General features: G+C 43.6%; 1 protein-coding gene across 4 annotated transcripts; it reads right to left on the bottom strand.

Annotated features, from left to right (window-relative positions):
• Positions 1 to 1,015: 1,015 nt before the first annotated feature.
• On the bottom strand, positions 1,016 to 27,519 carry AIDA (axin interactor, dorsalization associated). 4 transcript variants are annotated; one of them, XM_083733732.1, is made up of 12 exons: positions 27,385 to 27,519; positions 18,853 to 18,922; positions 14,107 to 14,160; positions 11,483 to 11,503; positions 11,332 to 11,386; positions 8,734 to 8,797; positions 8,401 to 8,507; positions 7,062 to 7,073; positions 5,846 to 5,968; positions 2,413 to 2,535; positions 1,849 to 1,966; positions 1,016 to 1,475 (listed from the first exon to the last, which is right to left on the bottom strand). In XM_083733732.1, the coding sequence occupies exons 1-12, from the start codon at positions 27,492 to 27,494 to the stop codon at positions 1,379 to 1,381; spliced, it is 954 nt and encodes a 317-aa protein (XP_083589858.1). In that variant the 5' UTR covers positions 27,495 to 27,519; the 3' UTR covers positions 1,016 to 1,378. The 4 variants fall into 4 exon arrangements, with proteins under 4 accessions (XP_083589858.1, XP_083589859.1, XP_083589860.1 ...); XM_083733733.1 differs by lacking the exon at positions 7,062 to 7,073; XM_083733734.1 differs by lacking the exon at positions 11,483 to 11,503.
• Between the last annotated feature and the right edge of the window lie 180 nt (positions 27,520 to 27,699).

Below are 27,699 nucleotides of genomic sequence, written 5' to 3'. Positions count from 1 at the left end.
AAATGAAGCTTTTAAGTTAATGTTTTTTAAAAACCCTCTGCTGATCAAACAGTCCAGAGCTCTTGAGGCAACATTTGGACAGCCCTACTTCTTGCAGAGCCTAGGGCCCTAAGAAATGGAGATTATACAGCATATAAATATCACCCCAGTTAGTCTCATTATTTGGCCTCCACAGACTTGATGTACACCCCCTTAGTTAAGTATCCATGCAAGTTCATGATCTCAAAATTATTTTGCATATTTCTATTCTAAGATAAGGTAAATTTCACAGGGAATTTTGTATGGAGGCTAGCAAAGAGCTCAGTTCCTCTGGTAACAGCAGCTGTTTCCTCCTTTAAGGTTATTATACAATTTGTTTTTCATATAACAAGGTAATTAGGGTGGCTTAATTTTCTTTCATGATCAATGTAGAAAATTCAAGTCAGTAGTCAAACCAGCAAGCAGCCTTTCTTGTGATCAGAGAGAGAGCCAGTGTGGTGTAGTGGTTAAGAACAGTGGACTCGTAATCTGGTGAACGGGTTTCGCGTCCCTGCTCCTCCACATGCAGCTGCTGGGTGACCTTGGGCCAGTCACACTTCTCTGAAGTCTCTCGGCCCCACTCACCGCACAGAGTGTTAGTTGTGGGGGAGGAAGGGAAAGGAGATTGTTAGCCGCTTTGAGACTCCCTAGGGTAGTGATAAAGCGGGATATCAAATCCAAATTCTTCAAATCCAAATCAGCAAATTATTCCTAATTTGCCTTAGCAAGTGTAAATTACCTATTTATTTTCAGGAATTCTGAAGCACCATGATTCATTTGTAGCTACTTCTATCCCCAAACTGAAGTAAAACAGGCATATGAAAAGATGAAGGCAATCAAGGGCACAGCATCCTACTTTGGAGTCTTACTCATGACCAAGTATCTTTTTGTATCAAGTAAATGCAAGTGCTTTTGGGGGGGGGGGCACCTTCAGAAAATCAATCCATTGATTAGAGAGAGATGTATACTTGAGTTGCAGCAACCATCACGATAATAATTTTGTTGATACTGGCACATCTTTATTGCTGTATCAGGTCTGGCGGATAAGGACTTCCCAACCGCCTTAACTGGGGTGTTCTTATATGGGTGTAGAAACCAAATTACAAAACTGAACTCTTACAACCAGCCCAATTAGGAAAATTCACAACACGCTTTGGAACATCTGTGATAAAAATATACATTCCAAAGAAAACTGCACCTAGGTGGCAGGGCTTGGCTGCTGATCCACTCGATGTGCGGCAGGTGATGGTCCCATTTGACTTGCTGGGTAAAATGCAGCCATTTCCCCTGCGTCCTGAAGGATGAGTGCTACATAAGGCAGCTGCTATGGTTTTGTGGCAAGTGGTTCAGTTCACAAAAGTCACTCTTTGTGCAGTGTTTGATGGAGGTGAAGATAAAGTGGCTTCTTGGTCAACAACTGGAGTTTCTTCCTCTTGAAGTCAGTGGGTTTTTTGTACCTATAATTACATAAAGAACTGTCAGACTCTTTAGTTTAATGATCCTTAGGACATCTGCATGCACACAGTTACGATGAATCTGCCTCTGTGCGCTGCAGCATCCCATGTCAAGGTGTATTAGGTTTTGATTATCCCTCCCCTGCTATCTTACCTACTAAAAGCTTTATTTTAAGCTTAAATAACCTTCATTTCATTTTAGAAATGAAAGCTTTTATTTTAAGCTACCATTTGATAGAGGATGCTCAACATCTTTATCAGTCTAGCAGACTTTGAGCAGCGATTGCCAATCCAGCATAGCACAAGTAGTTATGTTCTTCAACATGCAAGCAATTGGTAGGATCTGAGTGTACAGCATGTGCCCAAGGTCACTTACAGTTCTATAACAATTGGTCCAGGTTTAATTTCATCCATCTCCATGAAGGCAAAGCACTTGGTGCTGGTGAACCTTTTCTTAGGCTTATAGTGTTTAAATTCAAAGAAAATAGCTGCACCTGAACAGAGGGGGAAAGAATCATTCCTTGAAAGGAGGCATCTAGGATACAGAGGGTGAAGACCCCCAACCACATAGACTGATAGAATTGTAGAGTTGGAAGAGACCATGAGCGTAATCTCGTCCAACCCCCTGCAATGCAGGAATCTTTTGCACAACGTGGGGCTCGAACCCACGACCCGACTGAGCCATATAGAGATGATGTAGAGCTGTATGTTACATGGCAGAGTGCTTCTTTTCATAGGCTTGGCACAAAGCTGCCTCCCATTAAACAATATTTTTTGCTTTACGATATAAAAGGTACTGAGCAATTATCAGAAATACTGTTGTCAGTCTGTCACGAAAGCAAAACATGGAAATGTTCTTCCTCCCCACCCTAGATTTTTGACTTGTGAAGTGGTTCTAAATTCAGCTTTGATCAGCTGGTCATATTTCAATGCAACAAACCTTTTGTTAATTTTTCAACATGTTTCTGAATCTCAATGTCCACATTAAAATGAACGTATGTGTCCTCCTTCCTTGAAGCAACTGGTGTGTCCTGCACAGGGGTCAAGTCTATCCCATTCAAATCTGTTAGGAGGCAAAACATGATGTTTTTATCAGAAGAGAGAGCTGTTTCAATTCTTAGAAAAATACAAGGACCACTGCATAAAATTTTGGAAGCCTCCATTTCTGAAAATGTAACAACAGAATTATACATGTTACTAGTGAAAAAAGCATTTGTTTTTGGGAACAGCACAAGAATCACCTTCAGACAAGGCGAGTATCTTACATGACTATCACGTCCAATCCAAAATTGTGTACATAATATCACAAGGAACTGACCTATCACACCTAATAGGAATTCTCATTGTGCATCACTTGTTGCAAGAGAAACACGTGCATATGACAACATATTTATTTAGGGTGAAATCCAATGTTGCCATTCTGCTTAAGGAATCCTTTTAATCCAGCAGAAGCATTGACTAACATAAAAAAAAGAGGAAGACGATTTTTCCTACTCCCTGTTGCAGTATCCTGCACCCCGCCTTCTACTCCAGATAGCTGAGGGACCCTCCAGTACAGCATGGACGGTGGTCTAGATTGAAGGGGAATTGGTTAAAGAATGCCTCTTTTCTAACATTAGCAGACAGCTCCATGGGATCAAAAACATTTCTGTAAGTAGAATTGCAGTGTTGTTCATTATGGTTGTACGGCTACTCGGTAAAATATATTTTCTTATAGTGTAAGTTCTTGTAAACTCAGAAAATAAAAACAGCATCAATCATTTCCTTTCTTGCAGATTAAGACTGGAATTTCATGTTTAAAAAAACTCAAGTAGTTTAAAAGGCCTGGATAAATACAAATACTTTCACCTGGCACTGAAAATAACATGAGGTGGTTCCAGGTGAGGCCATTGCATAACTAGGATACCACCCTCCCTAGTAGTAAGCTCAAGGTATATGCTATTTCCTACCCAGGGGTGATTTTGCTACAGAAAATCTGACATGTTAGATCTGAATGTATTTGCAGTGTATATTGCAGGATATTGTCCAGTAAACTATCACCCACCAATAACAGTAACAGTAGGCATAACATAAATTCAATACTGTGAAGGGAACTTTCCAAACACATAATCCACCTTTTTTTTTTTTATAAGGTTCAATACTTTCATACCTCAAACATCACTTGAAGATTTTCAAGAAATCCACAAAAGATGTCGCTCTATTTATTCTTTTAGGAACACTTTGTCATTAGCATTTTTTACGAAATAATAATAATAATAATAATTTTTTATTTATACCCCGCCCTCCCCAGCCAAGGCCAGGCTCAGAGCGGCTTACAAGCAATAATAAAAACAAGATGAATGATTACAACTTAAAAACAAAAATAAAATACAACATTAAAATATTAAAATGTAGCCTCATCGCAGGAGGAGAGGAAAAGAAGGGGGGGGGGAAGAGAGAGAGAGGGAGGGAATCAAATTGGCTCCAAGCCAAAGGCCAGGTGGAACAACTCTGTCTTACAGGCCCTGCGGAAAGAAATCAGATCCTGCAGGGCCCTGGTCTCATGAGGCAGAGCGTTCCACCAGGCCGGAGCCAGAGTTGAAAAGGCCCTGGCTCTGGTTGAAGCCAATCTAACTTCCTTAGGGCCTGGGACCACTAGGGTGTTGTTATTTATGGACCTTGAGGCTCTCCGTGGGGCATACCAGGAGAGGCGGTCCCGTAGGTACAAGGGTCCTAGGCCGTGAAGGGCTTTAAAGGTCAAAAGCAGCACCTTAAATCTGACCCTGTACTCCACCGGGAGCCAGTGCAGCTTGAAAAGCACTGGGTGAATATGCTCCCATGGCAGAGACCCCGTGAGGAGCCTCGCTGCAGCATTCTGTACCTGCTGGAGTTTCTGGGACAGCTTCAAGGGCAGCCCCGCATAGAGCGAATTACAGTAGTCAAGCCTGGCCAGGTCGGGGCGGGAAAGGTAAGGGACCAACTGCTTGATGCGGCGAAGGTGGAAAAATGTCGCCTTGGCTGTTGCTGTAACTTGCGCCTCCATGGAAAGGGAGGCGTCAAGGATTACACCCAAACTCTTAACGGAAGGCAATGGCACTAATTGGGCCCCGGCAAGAGAAGGGAGTTGGTCCCTCATCCCCATGCCATCCCGACCTAGCCATAGGACCTCTGTCTTCGAAGGATTTAGTTTCAATCGGCTCCCACGAAACCATCCAGCCACAGCTTCCAAGCATTTGGTCAGTGTGTTCGGGGCCGAGTCAGTGTGGCCATCCATCAGCAGATAGAGCTGAGTGTCATCAGCATATTGGTGACAGCCCAGCCCAAAGCTCCGGATAATCTGGGCAAGGGGGCGCATAAAGATGTTAAAAAGCATTGGGGAGAGAATTGCGCCCTGCGGCACTCCACACACCAAGGAGTGGCGCGACGACATTTCCTTCTCTAGTGCCACCCTCTGTCCCTGACCAGAGATAAAAGAGCACAACCAGTTATGGGCTATGCCCTGTATCCCCACGTCTGCGAGGCGGTGGTTCAGAAGATCATGATCGACCATGTCAAAGGCTGCTGACAAATCTAAAAGGATCAGCAGTCCTGACCCGCCTCGATCCAGTTGTCTACGGAGATCATCTGTTAGGGCAACCAGAGCCGTCTCCGTCCCAAAACCAGGACGGAAACCGGACTGAAATGGATCTAATGCCGATGTTTCCTCCAGAAATCTACCAATCTGTTCAGCAACCGCTCTCTCAATTACCTTACCCAGGTATGGAAGATTTGAAACTGGGCGGTAATTGGATAGGTCTAAGGGATCTAATGAAGTTTTTTTTAAGAGTGGACACACCACTGCTTCCTTCAGTTCCCCAGGGAATGTCCCCATGTCAAGGGACAAATTGATAATTTCAACCAGGGGGGTCCGTGCAACATCTGGACACTCCAGATACAAAGGTAGAAGAGGCTTTTATATATTTGAACACACTTTCATCGTCAGAAGAAGTTAATCTAATAGAAATCTGTCATGACTTGCTGAATGTTAAAAGCCAAGAAAGATTCAAACACTTATGACTTGAAAGTGAGCATTCATTTCAAAGTGAAAAGAGGAGCTACGATGTTGAGGACTTGGAAGAAGTCTGGATAATGCACAACTCCTAACAGATGCAGGATGTCGCTCAAAACCAGTATCTTGGGGTACTGGCATGACACAAATGTGTCATTTTTCAGCCCTCCATAAACATTGATTGAGTCAGAAAATGTGTACATCTTGAGGGGGGAAACTACCTATTTGCTGTGGGAGTCTTAAGCAATTACTGCCAAGTCTGCTGGCAACTGGGAGTAGATCAGAAGTGTCAAAGGAACAAAGCCTGACTTAATTGCCTCACCAACGCAACTAACACAACAACTACCTTTCACACTAACTGTGATATAGGGATCGATGCACTGCCCAGCATCTTTAAGACCAATTTTCTCTATTTTGATAGTAAGCAACGTCATCCCGGGTTCAGATGGCAATCTGGGTAATAATGTACCTGGCAAGAAAATAAGACAAGGGGGTGTTAAAGAAACAGAATTATAGCGCTTCAGCACAGTTTCTACCGCTGTTTTTATCTGCATTCTGAACCTGGAGGATTCAATCCACTGACTGTATTCAAGGAAAAACGGGGCTGCCTAATGTCAAAGGACAACCTTGAGCCACAAACAAACAGCTATTCATTTGGATCTGGCAGCAAGTCTCATGAGTAAGAAGTCTGCAGGTCCTTTTCGAAGTTCACCATATAGGGAAGCAAGGTACCAGCCACCAGTAATCCAGTACACTTGGATTACAAGGATCAGATATATTATATTAGTACATCTTAACCTTCAAATAAGCACCGAACAGATACACCCATTGTGGGAAGACAAAAGATTCACCTCTGTACCCAAAGACCTTGATTCAATTGAGGTGGGCAGACTTCAGGGGGTTGAGGTCAGCTCTGAGGTCAACTTCATTGCTGTTTAACTGGAACTCTGAGGTCCAGTAATTGGAACCAGGTGTAAAATAGTGGATCGGGGAAATGGCAGAGCCAGATGCAAAATGGCGGCTCAGGGCCAATTAACAACTGTACTCGCAGCTCTATATGGTGATAAACCTGTGTATATATAAGTACAAATCTACATTTGAGTCACCTTAGATAAAGGACACTAACAAAACAGCAACTGGCAAGCAGAGTTTCACAAAGGTCTGATCAAAGGTAACCAATGAATATTATTGTATGTTAGAGTTCAGAAATAAATATCAGCAAAAAATTCCTCCTTTTGAAATAGATAGTACCAGGTATTAATCTGCAGGATCTACTCTTCAAATTACAACCTTCCCCTGCCACCACCCCCCAAATGGAATTACTTTCTTCATGTGACCTTGGTCATATAAAGCAATACGGACGCTTGGAGATGTTCTGACTTTGGGTTTAATTGTGTGGTGGCATGGGCAAAGAGCTCTGCAAGATGTAGCATTTGTTGCTGTGGGCAGGATGATTTTACATACAAGAGTTTTCACATCCAAGTGAAAGCACAAGGCCAGTGCTCTGGCCAATATGAACACATTCACAATTAATAGCTGCTCACATTAAGATATTATCATACCTTCATTGGCTCCTGCGTTAGATGAATTATGTAGTATATGGTTACACGATGGAGCCATGCATGTAGAAGACAAGACCACGTACAGTTAGGCAGCACAATAATGCAATAGGGGATCCATGGAAACAAGCAGATTGTACAGGCAAAGCAGAACAGTACAAATTCAGCAAAGCAGCTGATTGAGAATAGCAGTATATAATGCCTCCCGAAATCTAGGTTGCATGAGTCACCTTAAGCCTTTCACATTTAAGCCCTTCTGTAAAAAGTATTTCAACACTATGTTTACATGTATCTACCTATCAATTTTGTCCTGACATAGAAGACAAAAATGAAAGCGAGTGCTGGTGGTCTAAGAGCCATTTCAGACATGGCAATTTGCCAGGAACAGGAAGCGCAACTATCATGTGCCCTGGACACCTCTAGAGATTCATCAGCCATAGGAGTGGAGCCAAGATCCCAATGGATGCAAGTGATTTTATACTCAAAACGCTTTGCAAATAAGTCACAGTGAGCTACTGTTGGTTCTATCATCTCTTTTAGAACAGACTATAAAAGGCCCCACACTACCCGGAAAAGTTCTGCTGGACAGCACAATGAGGATGCAATGGAGGCAGCAAAGTATGCCCTCTTTACTGCCTTCACTGCCAGTAGGTAGGCTTCATGAGGAGCCCTCACCAGTGTTCGATTGCATTCGATTGCAATTTTCCTCCACTCATGTTTGAGCCATCTCCTAGCTTGTTTCCTCTGAAATATACCAGGGAGCTAAATGGGCTCCACAAAGTGGGAGAGAGCACTCAGGACAATTGTGTCAACGGCCTGAGCCATTTGGATGTTTCAGAGGTCAACCAGGGCTTTGACAGGAGTGCCAGTCATACCAGCCAGAAAATCCTCCAGAGCCATCTGGAAACCCACTGGATCCATCAGCCTCTGGGGTAGTGTTTTTATAGGATCTTTTATTTTGCATTGTAAGCCACCCTAGGAATTTACTCGAAGGGTGGAATATAAATTCCTACAATAAATACAGAAGAAAAGCAGATACCTTGTTGACATCTGTAAAATGTTTCCCCTTTTTGGCCTAGTATAAAGAATTCTCCAAAGTTAGCAAACCTATTTCATATCCAACTAGTAACCAATAGTTTATTACTATATGTAAACTATGTGAAAAGAACTTTAGCAAAGCTTCTATGCACAGACTGGTACAGAAGATGTACCAGCTGGTATCCATCCATTAGCTTATGACCATCCAGGTGTGCCCCCAAACACTTCTGCAACAAATCTTAACTCCCACATCATCACCCTCATCCTAGTAAATGACATTTGAATAAAATGGTGCCCCTACTACCTGGAATTCTGGCAGGAAACGCGTCTGGAGATCCTGCTCCAGCTCCACCCTCCTCCTCATCTTCTTCAAATTCCAAATCTTCCTCTTCACCAGGTGCTAAGATCTTCCTTTAAAAACACACACACCACAACTGAGGGGTGATTATGCACCTTCATCACTCAATTATTTTCAGATCAATGTGCCTGCAATGAACAGTATGGCTTGAGGAAATATCCGTAGCCTTCCAGAGGGTAGGAAGTAACAATTGACCTATAACAATTCCCTGTTAGACAATCTCTGGTATAGCTTCCTAAAGCCCTCTCCATATATACTTCTAATTTATTGGTTGCTTACCTTGGCGGAACAGGCTGAACATCAAAGGGGAATTCTTTATTATAGGAAAGAATATTCTTTAAGACTGTAAGGGAAGACAGACAGTCACCATCAACTATCAAAAAGCCTAATTAGTGTTTAAATATTACAGGCAGAGGGTTTCATTCTTGTTCCCTCCCAGAAGACACCTGAAAGAAACAGTGGCTCCTTACATACAACATAACAACAGGGTCACTGTAATTGTCATTTTCACAGTCACCCCCCCCCCCCAAAAAAATTCTGAGTTTTAAGTAAGTAGCATTTCCTACAACCTAATTCATGCAAGAAAGGCAAAGAATGAAAGAAAAAGGGTCAAATGCATGGTGAGAAAAATTACATCCGATCGTATTTTAAATCAATGTCCATGTGAGAGCCATACTTTTTGTCTTTTCATGTTGAAATGGATTGCTCTCTTCTCAGAAAAAATAGCAACTTTCAAACACTGAGAACCAATAGTGTTTCCTTTCATTCCTAGTAAGGCTCAGACAATAATCTCTCGGAAATAGTATGAAGAATTGGTGATGGTACTTTTATGATTTGTTCCCACACAAACACAGACAGTATGTATTTTTTCAATAGAACAATATCTACTACCATCATGTAATTTAAAGGGGGGGGGGAATAAGGCATTGTATACATAGGACTCTTCTCCAGAATAAGATGGAATATCCAGTCCTGATAATATGAACAACTTCTATAAGGTTGCTGAACTTCATGAAGTACAATGAATCGTAGCCCTGGTTACAGATGGACAAGACCTTTCATTTCAAAGTAATGTTTCATATTGTGGTTTTGGATTTACAGCTACACTGTTTACACATACAGGTTCTTTGTTTTTAATGGTTTACCTGTGATTTACCCACACACTGAGAAGTTAAGGAAAGCACTTTGCTTTCATGCTTTACTACAGAAGAATCCAATTTCACCACTGTCCTGTTCAAGAATGGAAAAATTCAGGACACCTCTCTCTTTTGTGAAAGAGCACACTAGAGACTAAGGCTGCAGTGTTATGTACACATTCCTGGGAATAAACCACAATGAGCAAAGAGGGGTTCAGATTTGCATAGGATCGTGTCCTTAAGTGTTACTAGTGGAGAAAAAAGTAAGTACCAGATTCAGAGCAACATCAATTCAGTCCCCTTTGCCCAAATCAAAATATGACACTACTGTTTTCAAGCTTTCCATGTGCGAAGAAATAGGATTTTCAATCATGCTGCATTTGGGCATTGCTTATAAAATTTGGGTTGTAAAATACTTGCTCTCGCAGCTCTCTCCTGCATAGGAGGGTCAAAAGTTCACAAGAAGGTTAAAAGTACAATGGAATGTTTCACTCATGAAGTTTGCTTATCTTGATTTATTTAAAATACGCACATGCCATCATTTATTTTAAAAAGTTCCAGGGTAGTTCACTCACAGCCATAGGAGGCTGTGATAGCCCTACACTCCATGAATTGCATAACTTCCTTTTAAAGCTATCCAAGTTGGTGGTTATCAAAGGCTACTAGGCATGGTGGCTACACATGGTCAGAGGCAGTAGGCTTCTAAATACCAATTGCCAGAAACCACTGGAGGGTAGAGTGCTTGCAGATTTCCCATGGGCATCTGGTTGGCAATTTTGAGAACAAGATGAATCAGCCCTCCAGATGTTTTGGGACTACAACTCCCATCATCCATAGCTAACAGAACCAGTGGTCAGGAATGATGGGAGTTGTAGTCCCAAAACATTTGGAGGGCCAAGTTTGCCTATGCCTGGACTAGACGGACCATTGGCCAGATCAGTCAATACCTTACATTAAAATAAACCCTTTGGATCAAAGAAAGCCACCTGCCAAAGTGGAACCTCCGCACTGGTTTGTATTCAACTTACTTCTACTCAGAGTAGAAATATTAAATTAATGGACCTAGGTTAATCATGGCCATTCATTTCAATGAGTCTACACCGCGTAGACATTTCTTGACTAAAACCCATTATGTATCTGCAATAGTCACTGTTCTGGACATGCATTGTGAGTGGCTCACATAGGCACATAATGGGCAGCTGTCTCAGAGGAGGGATAATCTATCTTTACATCAACAGTGGCTGAATGATCCATACACATCCCCCTCTTCTAAGCAGAAGCCGATTGTGCTGGAAGGGTAAACAGCCAGTGAATCATGCACAGATGCAATGGAAATCTGTGCTGATATGTTCAGTTTAAAGGTAACTTCTCGTTTAATTAATTTCTCATGATGCATTAACATCTTTTTCACAGCATTCGTTTTAGGAAATTCTGGTCTAGAGAGTTGCTTCATCACTTGCCTGACGGAACAGCATACTTGGAAGATTATTTTCCTGGAGAAAACCTATCAGCTCCCAGCTGCTTACCAACAGAAACTTTATAGAACTGTTTGGAATACATTTATAGCAATCAGGAGCCCAAGCACCTAGATATGAAAACCAAGACCATCTTGTGGGCCCTCCAAATTCTTCTTTGTGGTGCATAGTAAGAGAAACCAGAATATCACAATAGCACAGCTGACTGAACACCATCCCACACTGACACTGCTTTTAAATTATTCTTGAAATTAAAAGATACTTACTTGGTTCTAGTTTCTTCAGATCCTCTAGCTTAAATTCTTCCTGGGACTGTGTAGACTAAAAGGAAAGTAGTATTACATATCTGTATCTACTATCCATTGCTACAGCCAGTTACAATGGTAAAAGTAGTGCTGGTTTTGCATTTTGTTCTACCTCTTGTTTCCTGAAAGGGCCCTGTATTTCAAAGAGAAACTAACTGTTAGTTCTTTGGGTACCTTTGAACTTCATTGTTTACCTAAAGGGAAAAAGTTATTGAGACACAAAATCCTGCTGATGTAAAAAACTGACTGGAAAACATGTTGAATTATCAGCATGTCTTTAATGCATCAAAAAAGACAGCATTCTCTCCAGCTTCTTGAAGATTCATTAAGGCATTAGAAATAGAAAAAATAATTTCCCTCGTGAGTCTTAAGCAATATCTGCTCTCTTTTCAAAAATTGAATATGGTACTAATGTCCAATCATTTTCCATATTAGATCCACTTTATCACACACACACTGGTCCCTTATATATTTTAATTAAACCACAGGGCGGGAATTTTTGTGTATGTTAAGACGACCAAAATTCAGGGCAGGGTTTACAGGACTAAACTGTGGCCTTTCAGATGTTGTTCGACTCCCAAATCCAATCATCCCTGACAAGTAGTCATGCTGGGAATGATGGGAGTTGGATTCAAACATGATATGGAGAACTGCAGGTTACAGGACTAGAACCAGAACAAAAAACATTAAGGATTATGGATGTGTTTTAATTGCTCATGTGGTCAGACCAGGCCAGAGGTGAAGAAACCAGTGATAAGATGTCTGATCGGGCAGAACTAAGGTGGGGCCTTCTGCCAAAATAACTTTACAAGGAGAAGATAGCATAGATCAAGACTGGAGGGCAAAGCAAGTTATAGACCAGGAAGAAATAAAGGCTGCAGCAAACACAGGACAGCAGCAACAACTAGTTTACTAGTCACTGCATTTAATTAATTAAACATCCTGGTGATGCTCACATATTATATTGCATGGAGACCTATTGGCAATCTATACAGATATCAAGAAGTAATTATGCTGGTGTTGAAGGCAAATAATGACACATTTGCTTAAGACTGAAGTATTGGCATGTTGAAACAGCATGCAATTTAGTAGTATGTACTTAAAAGAAAGCAATGACACTGTAGACTTTGGGTTGATTTGTTTAAAGTCAGAGCCCAGCGAAACATTATACTCACTGTGAGAAAAATATAAGCCATGGTCTAAAGGCTCCCTCAACAGGAAAGCTGAAGGAGCTTGTCCTGATGTCAAACTGAAGGGAGAGAAATCCACAGGCAGCAGGCTTATCATCTCTACTTTTCTTTTTAACAGCTATGAGAGATTAACTGAGCAAGATAACCAGAGATAGAAGTCTGCCTGTTGGCCAGCAGCATTTCTTCACCTCTCAGTGTGATATCAAGGCAAGCACCTCCAGCTCCTCTTGACTATGGGGAGGAAGTCTTCAGAAATCTCAATGACTAGAACCTGGCTGCTTTTCTTATAGCAAAGGAAACATACTGCCATGTATCACACTTCTCAGTTCTATTTTTTGTGCTCCAGCAGTAAAGCATACATATGCTTTGCGTGCAGAAGGTCCAAAGTTCAGTCCCTGGTGTCTCTAGTTAAGAGGATCTCAGATACCAGGGTTGAGAACTCTGCTTGGAGAAATTGAACCAGTCACAGAAAAGTAGACTATAGACAGTTGCATGGTCTGGTTCAGTATAGGGCAGTTTCACATTGAGAATTTCAGCATAAGCCCAAAGGGCTTCACTCCTGTACTGGTTGTAGTAAAATGATTATGAAACAGGTTTCAGTTTGCACTACTTTCTATTGTGATCTAACATGTCAGTAGGAAAGGAACTAAAGTTTCTCTGAAGTATATATATGAGTGATGTTACTTTTTCTTGCAGAGTATCTATAGGAGAAAACTTAAAAGGTGAAGAAAAGCAACAAATAAAACTAGACGTCATTCTCATCCTAGACCAACTCCAAGATACATCACTACTAGTGAAGTGATCAGTCTACTTTACTTTGTTGTTCATGGGACAAGAGCACCTTTGTGAGTAGCCCCCTAAGCACTTCAGTGATATTTAGGAACAATTCGGTGAGATTAACATGGAAGGCTTGAAAATACAGGCAAAAAGCCACCACCTTCAATATTCAGAAGTTGTTTTAAGAAGAACATTGATAACCAGAGGAGGGTAGTCAGAATGGTGAGGGGTTTGGAAACTAAGATTTATGAAGACTGACAGAAAGAAAGCTGAGTGTGTTGAGCCTGGAGAAGATAATATTAAGGAAATAAGTGATAGCAATCTTCAAATATGTAAAGAGCTTTGATGTTCCAGAGGGCTAGAGACAAAGAATGCAAATTGCAAAGAAGACTTCAGCTAAGCATTAGGAGAAACTTGCTAACAAAAAGCAGTTTGTCAATGGAACAGACTGCCCTAGGAGTGATGGCATCTCTGCTGGAGGTATTTAAGCATATGATTGTCAGGAATGCTGTAGCTCCATTCTGAATTGAGCAGGAGGTTGGACCAGAAGACCTCAAACAGTCTCTACAATTCTATGTTTCTATTCTCAACCACTGCTTAATTTTATCTCTCCTTCTGCTTCTGATTCCCTGTAATAAGTGGCTAACAGAGGAATAGAAAACAATATATGTAACAAGCCATCTTTCCATAGATAGTGTCTTTTATTTAACATTCATTGAGACCCACAAAGAAACTGGAAGTCACAAGGTGAAAACTGAATTAACTGTACCTGCAAAGCTGCACTCCTGAGTTCCAAACATGTTGCGATCTTTGCTAAGGTTTTCTGTAAGTGAGAGGAGAACGTTAACTTTTTTTTTACTAACAGAATATTTCTTTTCAAGCTCATGTACTAAAGCAGCAGCAATTCAGTTGTGTGTGTAAAAGATGGAAGAGATGGCAAAGTGCCTATCTAAGTGTAGAGGCAGAAATAGCGGACAAGAATATTGTTCTGTGTTCCTAAGAGCTGTTTCCCATATGCAGCCACACTCCTGCACAAAGATATACATTTTATTATGCAAGTTCAGCTGTGCAACACATGTAGTTTGAAAGCAGAATGACAACCAACTTCCAGACTGAGCTACAAGAGACCACATCTTCATAGATGAACGCAAATCAGAATATATTAAATTCTAATATGGGACTCTTCCCAAATACAGTGTTGTAAACAAGAGGGCTAAAGATGTTCTCTTCTTTTTCCTCCACCCACATTCCTTCCCACTCACCCCCTGCACTGAGCCAGAGGCAACTGAGGTATCAGTCTGCTTTCCTTTCCTGGCTTAACAGCTAGGCTTACAGCCCTATTTCTTCTCCCCAAATTAGAGCATTACAGCTGCTTGAACTTGCCAGCTGCACTTTGTTGTGGAGCAGAAAGCTTTGAGATGTGTTAGAAGGCACTTGAGAGTTGAAGAATGATAATGCACTCAGATTTGCTTGGGAGAGATTTAGAGTCACAAGGAATAGGTCTGGTTTGTTATTTTTTAAAGAAAGAAACTGAGATCTATTGAATGGTGGCAAGATACCAGCAAGCATTATTCATAGCTATTTCTCAGGAACCACACCCAACACTAACTTTTTTTAAAAGAAAAAAACACCCAAATCCAAAACACTACAGCTAGATACAGCTAATGTTTTTCCAAGTGTTGCTTTCCCCAACAAGATGCTTCATTTTTCAGCAGGGAAAACATTTATCACATTAAAAGCATTAAAGTTGTAATGTCCTTGCAAGTGAGAATCTTTGTCCACAATTTATGTTAAAACTGAATCTTAAGAGTGCGCTATTGGATATGTTAACCATTAGCTCTGCTGTGCAAGTAATGTTTGTGCTACTGCACATGTTTTTCATCCAAATTGAATTTTGCTTTGTTAGAGCTTTAAGTCTATTTGCTAGTAATCAGCTATAAGTACGGTATGTTTTAACGCAGTGATAGTTTGCAATGAAAATTTTCATGACTTGATACTGCTAAATGTAACAGAAAGATCAAGACACAACCCCCCTTTTACAAGAGCCAAGAACTCACCATGGGAAGAGAGGTGTGACCAGTAAGAAGAAATTAAACAACAAAGGGATTAAACTAGTGAAATTTCTAGCTCATTTGACTTTATGTCCTCTATGATGCATAGAATGACACAACGTCCATTATGCCCACACCGGTCCTTCCTATAGAGTTTGTACCTAGAGATAACCATGTCACACTGGTTCTCTCCATTCCACCAGCTTTCTGTTATGCCGATTCTATCTATGCTTGCCTTCAAGACCATGCACTCCAGCTCACCCATCTTGGTTTGGTGGATTCTAGTATTAATGTCTGAACACAGTTTCTCTCTCCAAATGTTTTTGGCACTTGCATATTTAAAAAAGAGAGAGATGTGGCTGAAAAGTTCTCATTCTAATTCCAAACCCAACTCCATTCCATTTAGTCACCTATCCACTTCTCCCTAAAGAAACACATTATTCATTTGCTTCCTGACCCTTCCTTCTTAGAACATCAGAACCTGAATGCTTTCTTTGCTCCTGTTCCCCCCTGCCCCTGAACATCAGAAATTTATGCACCGAGATGGCAATGTCCAGGGGAGACCCGCCCCATTCTAATTGCCATGTAGCAATTTGCTACTCTAGTTGGAAGAAGACTCTCTTTACATTAAAAAATAGTCCAAAACAAAGCTGCTTATTCTTTCAGAGATTGTATCTTGACATTTAAAGCAAGATCCATTAAATCTCATCATTCTGCAATGATAGTTGTACAATCGTCACAGCAGATATAAACATATAGCATTTATAACAATGAAGAAATGTCCTTGGCATTAACACCTGCTGGTTCTGCCTTTATCCACCCATCACTCTTTTGATTAAGATGGACCATAGATCTAACCAAAACTTTTCAGAGTGCACATTGGCTTCCCTATTGTGAAGAGTGTGAAGATTATACTTCCATGCTATCCTAGAATGTGCCTTGAAAGGCAGGGAATTAATCTCCGAATCCTCACCATGCATACTCTTATTTAAGATCCATTTGAAGGCTCTACTACACAATGGCAGGGATTCAACACAGCCCTAGAGTAGAAGACATTTCCATTCATGAAAGGGGAGACCGCCAATCTGCTGATCCTTCCTTCAGCTATAGTCCACATATTTCATGGTGTTGTGAGAAGCAATTTTTAAATTTTTTTGCAGGGGAGACTGCAGTAGGAAGAAGAGAGGAGCTCTGTTCAAGAGCAAAATTTTGTCTGTTGTACTTAAGGCCAGGCAGAGTCAGTTAAGCAATATGGAGACTCAATCAAAACTATTTTAGCATACATTTTTTCCTAATTTAGGTCTGGAAGCATTCACCTATTAAGTGATTCAAGCTCCAGATCTCAGTGGACAAGTTACCCATACACATTCACTTCTATCACACATCATAGCCCCAAGGCTATGATAAACCCTGATTGGTATTGATTTAGAAAATCTGTTTCATCCATTTGGTTAGCAACCACTTGCTCAAGAACTATGTACAAGAAGGGGACATTAGTAACTGGCTGGCAGCTGTTTAAATTTTGTGAATCCAGGGAAGGCTTAAGGAGTGGTTTTACCACTACATCCTTTAAGCAGACAGGGACCGTTCTTTCTAGTAAAGAGGCATTAATCACACCTGGCCCAACTAGCCTTCCCTTCTTTATTAGTTTTTATCAGCAACGAAGACCAAAGGTCCATACCCACACCAATCCAAGCACCTTGTTCACATCCTCAAACCATACCAACTGAAGTTCATCCAACAAAACAAGACAAAGCAGTGTTCTGGATCCCTCTCGAGATTCACCTGCTATGGAGTCAAGGTCCAGCAGATGCAAGTAATTTTATCCTCAAAATGCTTTACAAACAAGTCATGGTGAGACACCATTAGTTTTACCACCTCCATCAGGCTAGAGTATAAAACGCCCTGTACTACACAGAAAAGCTCTGCTGAATGATGCAATGGAGGCAGCCAGGTTGGCCTTCTCATTAACAAATTGTGAATGGAAATATTTGGTTTAAAGCCAAAATGTCACCTGTATAATAAAATGAATGAATTTTCAATGGCCTGGCCAACTTGTTGGTGCATGGTGAAGCAGGGATCTCCTGCTTAGCAGTGAGAGTACTTTCTATCTATGGTAATCTATGTTAAGTTTCTTTGAACAAAATTTATTCCCCTGAAAGCTGAATGCCTAAAGCTTTAGAGGGCAGATAATGACAAGGCAGTTTTCAGACATTCACTGCCACACAAAACCCATTATTTTTAAATGGCTGCTCAGAAAGTACCGTATTTTTCGTCCTATAGGACGCACCGGCCCATCGGATGCACCTCGTTTTTTGGGGTGGGGAATGAATAAAAAAAAATTATTTCCCCCCTCCAGCCGCGGCTGCCGCCCCAAGCCTTGCACACGCCTGCCCGAAGCACGGGGCACCCTCCGGAGGGCTCCGCGTGCTTCGGGCGGCAAGCTGCCGCCCCAAGCCTCGCGCGCCCGGCGGGAGCTCCTGGCGGGCGCGCAAGGCTTGCAGACACTCGCCCGAAGCACGGGGAGCCCTCCTGCCGGGTGCGCAAGGCTTGCAGACACTCGCCCGAAGCACGGGGAGCCCTCCGGAGGGCTCCCCGTGCTTCGGGCAACAGGCTGCCGCCCCAAGCTTTGCGCGCCTGGCGGGAGCTCCTGCCGGGCGCGCAGGGTTGCAAACACTCGCCCGAAGCACGGGGAGCCCTCCGGAGGGCTCCCTGTGCTTCGGGCAACAGGCTGCCGCCCCAAGCCTTGCGCGCCTGGCGGGAGCTCCTGCCGGGCGCGCAAGGCTTGCAAACACTCGCCCGAAGCACGGGGAGCCCTCCGGAGGGCTCCCTGTGCTTCGGGCAACAGGCTGCCGCCCCATGCCTTGCGCGCCTGGCGGGAGCTCCTGCCGGGCGCGCAGGGTTGCAGACACTCGCCTGAAGCACGGGGCATCCTCCGGAGGGCTCCGCGTGCTTCGGGCAACAGGCTGCCACCCCAAGCCTCGCGCGCCTGGCGGGAGCTCCTGCCGGGCGCGCAAGGCTTGCAGACACTCGCCCGAAGCACGGGGCACCCTCCGGAGGGCTCCCTGTGCTTCGGGCAACAGGCTGCCGCCCCAAGCCTTGCGCGCCTGGCGGGAGCTCCTGCCGGGCGTGCAAGGCTTGCAGACACTCGCCCGAAGCACGGGGAGCCCTCCGGAGGGCTCCCTATGCTTCGGGCAACAGGCTGCCGCCCCAAGCCTTGCGCGCTCGGCGGGGGCTCCTGCCGGGCGCGCAAGGCTTGCGGACAGCTTCCTGAAGCCTGCATTCACCCCATAGGACGCACACACATTTCCCCTTCATTTTTGGAGGGGAAAAAGTGCGTCCTATGGGGCGAAAAATACGGTACTTCCTCTTTTCTCTTTACCTCCACCCAGAGACTGCAAGGAAAGGGTTAAAAACTATTTTAAAGAATATTCCACCACCAATGAACATACACCATCATGTACCTTTTGATCTTCTGTGAATTCTGAGTTGTTGGGTTGAGACTGGGCCTCTTTCTGTAGATGCCTTGCTAATCTGGAAAGAGGGGAGACACTTTGTGAAATTTAAGGTCATAAAAAGGGTAACTGTGCTCTTAAAATTCTTAAAAACAGGTTTAAACAGGAACCTGTATGTTTTATGTTAAGAGGCAGACAGTGTTCTCAGTAATGAAACAGCATGTATATTGTATAGTATATAGTTAGGAAGGTATACAAGAATTAAAATAAGGACAATCAAACCAAGATTTAAAAACATGCACTTCTTCGAACATTTTCACCTAGAACTAATTGAGACATACATTAATTAGCCACTCAATGTTTCTTATTTTTATGCTTGGAAAACACAACTATATTGGTCTATGTTGCCTCCATCATTACATTCTGCATGGAAATTCTTACTGCCATTAACACAACTCCCACCTATGATGTAAGTTCTGAGTAAATAAGAAATAGTAAAACTACTACTGTACATCTCAACCAAACCCCTAACAACACCTGTTACTATTCTCTGTAAAAAGCCATAGTATATCCATACCATTTAGCATCTCTGTAGGTCAAGTCCTTATCAGAGAATGACAGAAATTGCTTTATATTTGGGGAAGCATTTATGTGATCAAGGGCACCAAAACACTCTCAAAACGAGATCCCTGTTCCTATCATTTTTTAAATCTATAATCTGACTTGCAGGAAAGTTGAGTTTGAAGCAGATATACAACTTCCAATGCACTTTCTAAGCAGATGCAATCAAACCAAGGAGTTACGTAACATACAGGGAACTGAAGTTATGCTGTTTCATATAACAGATAATGCAGACTCCAGGCAACTTAATCCAAGTTCACACAAGTGGCAGGAATTAGGGCTAGGATATAAACAAAAGTACGCCCAATAGTGCTTCCGAATCTCTGCCTCCCAACAGCAGCTACCCACCCTTGTTGGCAATGCCCCAAAAGCTGCACCCGGAACTGGGAAGCTTCACAACAGCTAAGGTACTAGTGTAGTAGAGCAGCAGGCAGTGGCAACCTGTTGGAGGTGTGCCTAAAGGTCTTGCTGGAGCCTGCTGAACACGAGAGCAATAAATTCATCCCAATCTAGACACTGAACTTATACGATCCATTTCTACCACTATTTCAATCAAAGCTAAACAATTTATACTTGCTTCCAAAAAATACTTGTACAGAAGCGGGCTGTTGGCAATTCTGTTTCGTAATCAGTAAGCCGGTAACATGTGGCACTTCACTGAAAAAGTTCATTATTAGTAATGAGAAAGGGTCTAGATGAGACAAAATTCATTTAGCAGGAATCTACCTAGGAGCAGGAGCTATCAGAAACCCCTCTTATTTTTACTGATCTTTCCTTACACGACCTCACTGGATGTGCTCCAGGGTAGAAAAGCAATTATTATATATCTGGTAACCAGCTTTGTGATCTGTGTACCCCAGAAACCTTTGCAACACACAGCAGCTCCCCAGCAGGCAAAGCAATGTGCACAGGGCTAGTTGAAGACAGAAAGCTTGAAAATGGTTGCCACAGCTTACAGGGATTCTGAAAGTTAATGTACCAATATTCTCCCAAGTCCAAAATAAATAAGATTGCACCTCTGCCTGTGTGGCAACAAAGACAGAGCTAATGCTTGCCTCAGGGAATGGGCCATGCAGGTCAGTGGCAAACAGCAAAGTATGTGGCATGCCCCAAGTCCCTCAGCAAGAAGCCCAAGAAAATGCAGAAAACAGGTTGTTTTGACTGGTCACCTGCAGATTTATTCAACACACTAAGTTAAGGGTAGGGATACTCAGGCCCAGGGGCCAAATGTAGTCCTCTGGGCCTCTCAATCTGACTCTCTCCAGTTACATAAGGTAAAGGTAAAGGTACCCCTGCCCGTACGGGCCAGTCTTGACAGACTCTGGGGTTGTGCGCCCATCTCACTTAAGAGGCCAGGGGCCAGCGCTGTCCGGAGACACTTCCGGGTCACGTGGCCAGCGTGACATCGCTGCTCTGGCGAGCTAGAGCCGCACACGGTAACGCCGTTAACCTTCCCGCTGGTAAGCGGTCCCTATTTATCTACTTGCACCCGGAGGTGCTTTCGAACTGCTAGGTTGGCAGGGGCTGGGACTGAGCAGCGGGAGCGCACCCCGCCGCAGGGATTCGAACCGCTGACCTTTCGATCGGCAAGTCCTAGGCGCTGAGGCTTTAACCCACAGCGCCACCTGCGTCCCTCTCCAGTTACATACCCTGTCCCCAAAGCCACACACCCTAACAGCCTTGCTTCCCCACCCTCCTTGAGTGCCTTTGCCCGGCTGGAATGTGCCCTTGAACTCTGATAAAGATTTTCGCTTGCCTGGATGGAGGATATAGAATTGGGTATGGGTGTGTATAGAAACTAGGCTGGTGCATTAAGGTAAAATTTACAATTACTGCTCCTCCCACTCTTCCCTCTTGCTCATCACTGCCATGTGGCCTCCATGTCACCTGAAAGGGGATGTGGATCTCAGACTGAAAAAGTTTCTCTAGCCCTGCAGTAAATGGAAACAGGGCATCAATTTTCCACTTTTAAAAACAAGAAACAAAAGACAGGGGAAAGCTTTTATACCCATTATGCAGGCCAACCAAAAAGGTTGTGTGAAAAAAAGATCAGAAAAGGCTTGCCTCTCTCCTCACAACTGCATACCCCTCCAATAAATATCCTTCAAATTATGGGGGAAATGTTTTTCCAGATCAACCATCAGACCATTTGGTATTTATGTTACCTATATGCTGCTTCCAGCAATGCACAAAGCCAAGAGATGTAAATGCTGCAGTGGAAGCACCTCTTTTCTCAGGTGCTTGAAGAAGTAGATGGACCAAGAGTTCAGTCCACTTTTCCTCATGGCCCGAGTTGCAGTACTAATTTTGCCAGGAGCTATAGGCTCAGGTTCCTCCTGAGTGTCAAGCTTCTAAACCTCTTGTGTAATGGAATAAGAGATGGGAGACAAAAAAAAAAAAAAAAAGCAAGGTGGGGAAATGCTAGAGATTTTGGAGGTATGTAGTTGAGAAGGCAAAAAGGTGTTTGAAGATCTTAGGCTGGCTTTCTCAGCCTCAGCCCTCCAGATGTTTTGAGACTACAATTCCCATCATCCCTGACCACTGGTCCTGCTAGCTAGGAATCATGGGAGTTGTAGGCCAAAAGCATAGGTTGAGGAAGCCTGATCTTAGGTACATGGAAAAATATGACTTCATTAAAGTAGTACTACTTTACTTATATAAATTAAATGCACAGCAAACAGCATACATTTGAAAGAGACAGTAAATCCCTTTGCAGGGTTATACAACCCTGTAAAGTGACAAGGGCTATCAATTTAACAGCAAGAAAAACAGTGAAATGATCTAAACTTGCAAATGGAAACTCATACTTACCTACCTGGAAAGAGACAAAGAAAGCTGCACCCAGTTGATGTTGCCAAACAACTCCACAAATCTAAGTGGAACAGTCTGAACAATATATATAACTTGCTAATTCTGTACATGTACTATAAACTGTCAATTTTGCAAGAGTTCTATACAAGCATACAATGATTTCTCTCCAGCACACCCTCTTTTGCCTTTCTGAAGTATGAGATTTGTGATTTCATTTCGAAGATTGAATTTGCTCATCTTAAACCTAAATGATGTTAAGGCAGAACAGCAAAGATGGTCCCTACCCATCTATAAAGCTACAAAAAATATATAATATGAAGAGGTGAAACCTGACATTTTTAGGAAGGATAGCAAAGGAACAATTCTTAAAGTGGATTTGAAGCATGTCTTATTTTCATCTTTGATATTATGTGTTTGTATGTTTTGTGACTCACCCTGAGAACTTTTTATGACGAAGTGCAGAATGTAAATGTAAAAATAAAATAAAATCTAGCAAAGTTGATTGCTCTTAGAAACCATTTTAAGGGAACACCAATATTTTAAAACAGTGCCTTTAAAAACATCCCATCCAATATTCTAAAAGAGATAAGTACTTAATGCTTTCCCCATTTACCTAAAATTTTCAATTTTTTCATGTAGGGCTGAAAACAGGAAAAAAGTTTTGTCCCTCAATATTCCCAGGCCTCCATATTGCTGCAGAACAGGGATGGGCAATCTGTGGCCCTCAGTCTAATTTCAAAAGGTCCCTGCAAGTTCACACTTCTAGCAAGAGTGCTGTGGCCTGCTCAGCTGAGCAAGTCCTTGGCAGTATGAAAAAGGAGAATGGAAGAATGGTCCCATCTACTTTTTGCTCCAGCCCCATCTACCATCATCACAGAATGAAGCCCTTGGTACGCAAAAGGTTGCTCAAATCTGTCAAAGAAAGAACCTAACAGTTATTGAGGCACCATTTTCAATATTTTAAAGATGGGAAGCTAAGTTGGGAGCTGGCAAGTTATCCAAAGGCACACCATGAGTCAAACTGGCAAAACTGCAACTCTGAGTGCATGAGATTTGGATGCAGATCCAAATCCGCCCACAGGATTACTCTGCCCTATTTTTGTCCTAGAAATACAGGACCACATTTACCATTTCTAGATTTCACCATTACATCTCTTAGGGCAGGTTTGCACACTCATATCGAGTGAAAGTAGTGCAGTAGACAGCCCTGAAATACAGCTCAATGAAAAGGGATGTTATGCTCCACCACTTAAGCATCTGCCAGGAGAAAAGAGAGTCACACTGTTACTACTGCTTTCTGATGAGACATTAGTGATGAGGTTCATCACTTCTGCTGCCTGGTTTATCCCATCCTTCAAAAACCTGTGAAAGTTTTAAGAGGCAAGGCAAAACGGCTAAATTCCTATCGCAGAACCACGTGCATTGTTTTCCAGGAAAGTCTGAAACTAATGCATACTGCACAAACCAAATCAATTTAACAAGAAAAAATTATTGGAGTTCCACAAGCCTACCATGAAACCCTACAGCATTTTCCATGTAAAATCTATATTAAGTTCCATCGCAAACATAGAAATGAACCTTTATTTGCACAGACCATCTGATGCAGTACTGTACTTGGCATCTCCTTGAGTGAATTGTCCTCTGTATTAACATTTTACAGGCAATTCCATTGGAGACCTAGAACAGCTCCAGCAAATGTCAACAGCAGGGATTTAAGTGTCTTCTTGACAACCTGCATGATATATAAAAAGTGATACATGCTCATAAATCAGTAACGCCAGCTGCAAATCAGTGGCAGCCAAAGGTAGCTGAAACCAGTGGGACTGCAAGGAAGTCACAGAGGGGTGGCCAATAAGGCCATGGGGACATAGCCAAGTTGCACTGGTTTTCTCTCTATCCTCCTCTCTTGCAAGGATATAGGTAAAGGTAAAGGTACCCCTGCCCGTACGGGCCAGTCTTGACAGACTCTGGGGTTGTGCGCCCATCTCACTCAAGAGGCCAGGGGCCAGCGCTGTCCGGAGACACTTCCGGGTCACGTGGCCAGCGTGACATCGCTGCTCTGGCCAGAGCCAGAGCCGCACACGGAAACGCCGTTTACCTTCCCGCTGGTAAGCGGTCCCTATTTATCTACTTGCAGCCGGAGGTGCTTTCGAACTGCTAGGTTGGCAGGCGCTGGGACCGAGCAGCGGGAGCGCACCCCGCCGCAGGGATTCGAACCGCCGACCTTTCGATCGGCAAGTCCTAGGCGCTGAGGCTTTAACCCACAGCGCCACCTGCGTCCTAAGGATATAGGATATAGTGGACATTTAAGTACAGTATTGCCTTTGTACAACTAACTACTTGGTGCCTAACTAACCTGAAAAGTGTCATACTTTAGGTTCAGAAGCAGTCACAGTTGCTTTTCTCCTAGAAGAAAAGTTGCATACCCTCCATCTGTTCTGGTTCTCTTGTTTTAGTTGTATAAATACTTTGTTGTTGTTGTTGTTTAGTCGTTTAGTCGTGTCCGACTCCTCATGACCCCATGGACCACAGCACGATATTTAGTACCTAACTAAATGCCTTACTTTTAAAATTATTTAATTATTTATATACCACACTTTCATATGTTACAAGCAGCTACAACTTAAAAGCACAACTCTAGAATAAAAACAGTAACAACTTGAGGCACCTCAGTAAAAGCTGGTTGGAGAAGAATCTCAGGTTCAAAAAGACCAGTGCAAACCTTGGTTCAAAAGATATGCCTGCTGTGACAATGTCTGCTGTGGGTTCATGCCACAATAAACGTACATTACTCAGAAATAAGCCCCACTGAATTCCATTGGGATTGCAGTATGAATTGGTAAGACTTTTTTAAAAAGTGCCACAAAGGACTGTTAACTAGGGACCCCATAAATTTCCAGAACTATGGAGAGACTATTCCCCTCCTCTGGCCAATCACTATCTCTTAGCCTAACCAAGCTCTCAGGGTTGTGGGTACAAAATGGGGAAACTGAGACCCATGAATGCCACCTTGAGCTCCTCAGAGCAGCAGTGGGGAACTGTGTTCAGCCTGAAGGCCCAGAAGGGAATGTTCCGAGGGTGAGTTTGTTCTAAATTATTATTATTATTAGTAGTAGTAGTAGTTTATACCCTGCCCATGCACCCCCTCCATGAGAGGTTCAGAGAGTGGCAACACAAGAATGGGCCTTTTCTAAGGTGGTTTGTAGAATGCTCCCTCCAGGGAGGCTCACTTGATGCCTTTATTATATATCTTTAGGTGTCAAGCGAACACATTCCTCTTCTCCCAGGCCTTTGGCTAATTAAACAATTTATGGCTTGTAAAGCGAGATGAGCGCCGCAGCCCCAGAGTCGTTCGTGACTGGACTTAACTGTCAGGGGTACCTTTACCTTTTTATGCCTTTTTAAACTGTGTGTAGGGGGTGCTATTGTTTTGTTTTTTGCTATGTTGTGTGGGTTTTTTAATATTGTAAACTGCCCTGGTATTCTCAGATGAAGGGTGGTATAGAAATAATAATAACTGGGTCACCGTACTCTGATTAACGATTATGTGGTGACATGGCATATACTAACAAGGGGAGGCCTAGAACAAGCTTCAGCGTATGTCAACAGAGGGCATATAACTGATTCTATACTTCACACCTACATGGCACTCAAAAAGGGATAATCCTATGTTGTGGGAGGGAGAGAAAAAGATTCTGAAGTAACTTGTAAAGCACAGTGAATAACTATTTGAAAGATGAAGAGCACATGCTCTAGGACAAGACGCCAAAGAATTATTAATCTCATTCTGTGAGGTCAATGGGTTTTTAGACTTCTTTTTCTTGAACTGGAACCCTCCTCATGCCATACTGACTGGGAGTCACCAAGGCGCTTTAAAAGCTGTTTGCGGTATGGCAGGGAGGATGTCAGCTGTTTGAATAGGAACAAATTTAACTGAAAGCCCCTTGCATGAGTTTAAGGCTTAAGCAGCTCTCTTGGATCTCAGCCTGTCTTCTGGCTTTTTGCAGATTTGATTCAAGTCAAGAACAGCAGTCATAATTGCTTCCCAGCAAGCTATTAATATTATGCAGCAGTCCCCAAGTGCCAGCTGGGTGCCGATCGGCGAAACATGAAAGCTTGGCAGGAAAGAAAAGGTGGGTCTATCCGATTTTTATGGAGGGTAGGTATCTAACTGGCAAGCACAGATCTCCACGACACGGCATCCAAAGCACCTGCAGAAACCCTTCTTCCACAGATGGTTTCTAGAGTTGCAAGAAGCCCTGTGCCACAGCACATCTGGCAGCTCCAGCGAGGGCTGAGAGATAGTCACAGCATCCAGATTAACAATGTGGACAGGTGGCTCCCAAAGGCAAAACTTTCGCCAGACACCACACAACTGGCAAACACATAGATGTGCCTGGGGAAGCAAGACAACGTTAACAAAATCATTTAGTCTTATTTCTAATGTTAACTTTAGGTTTCAGCGCAGAACACACACACACACACACAGAGAGAGAGAGAGAGAGAGAGAGAGAGACCGACCCAGGGCAAGGACACTGAGGCGGAGATATCTCCCCATCCTTCCTTAAGGCTTCAAAGCTCAATGTTGGAGGCAAATATTTAGAAATAGAGATAGGAGTGATCTAGTTCAGCAGCCCTTCCCACGGCTCCCCAACGCCTCAACTGAAGACGGCCTCATCTTCACCCACAGGCAACCCCCCCTGGGACCTTCGTGGCCCTACCCCCCCCCAAAAAAAACCCCACAACAATCCTCCTGAAGTGAAGCATCGACACATGGGCTCCAAGCACACAGAACCTCTTGCAGCCTTCAGACCCCCCCGCCTCCACCGCCTTCGTCTCTTGAGGAACCGGAGCCTCTCAGCTCCTCAGCCCCACCCAGAGCTTTTTCGATGCTTGTGCCCTTCGGGTCACCACCCTCGGCCTCCGCCCAGAAGCGCCAGACCCACCCAGGCGCCCGCAGCCCTCCAAGTGCCTTCGCCCCAGCCTCAACTTCTTTGCCCCACCCAGTGCCGCCCGCCGCCTCTCTCACCCGCCGCCGCCGGGCTGCCCAGCCCTTCGGAGCCGCCTTGCCTCAGCAGCCCCAGGCGCCGCCGCCCACCCCGCACTCACATCTGATACTCGTCTATCGCCTCCACGAGCTGCCCCCAGGAGTCGAAGTCGGTGCCTTTCCTGAAACTGGCGCCCCAGCGCTGCAGGAGGCTCCGAGCCGCTTCCGACATGGTCCCAGCGCTGCTAGGGCACCATTTTCACCCCCGGGGCCGCGCAGGGGGGGAGGAGGAGGAGGAGGGCTCGCGCCGGGCAACCGCCGCTCCGTCCAAAGCCTGCAGCACCGCTACTCAGTCACCGACCAAGCCCATCTGCCACCGCAACCAAACCTGGCGGCCGCCTCTGGGCCGGCTCCGCCTCCCCGCCATCATGCTCGGT

Source organism: Podarcis gaigeae (assembly GCF_964106915.1).
Source record: "Podarcis gaigeae genome assembly, chromosome: 3".
Classification (NCBI taxonomy): Eukaryota; Metazoa; Chordata; class Lepidosauria; order Squamata; family Lacertidae; genus Podarcis; species Podarcis gaigeae.
The sequence above is the reverse complement of the archived record's forward strand: the minus strand, read 5'-3'. Positions and strand labels throughout refer to the sequence as shown.

What these genes read in the sequence shown, in the direction of transcription:
- AIDA (XM_083733732.1), bottom strand. Translation starts at nt 27,494, where the DNA reads ATGTCGGAAGCGGCTCGGAGCCTCCTGCAGCGCTGGGGCGCCAGTTTC. An exon ending in AATTCACAGAAGATCAAAAG is followed by an intron (nt 14,161 to 18,852) that starts GTACATGATGGT and finishes TCTCACTTACAG; the next exon opens with AAAACCTTAGCAAAGATCGC. An exon ending in TATCACAGTTAGTGTGAAAG is followed by an intron (nt 2,536 to 5,845) that starts GTAGTTGTTGTG and finishes GCCTCCTAACAG; the next exon opens with ATTTGAATGGGATAGACTTG.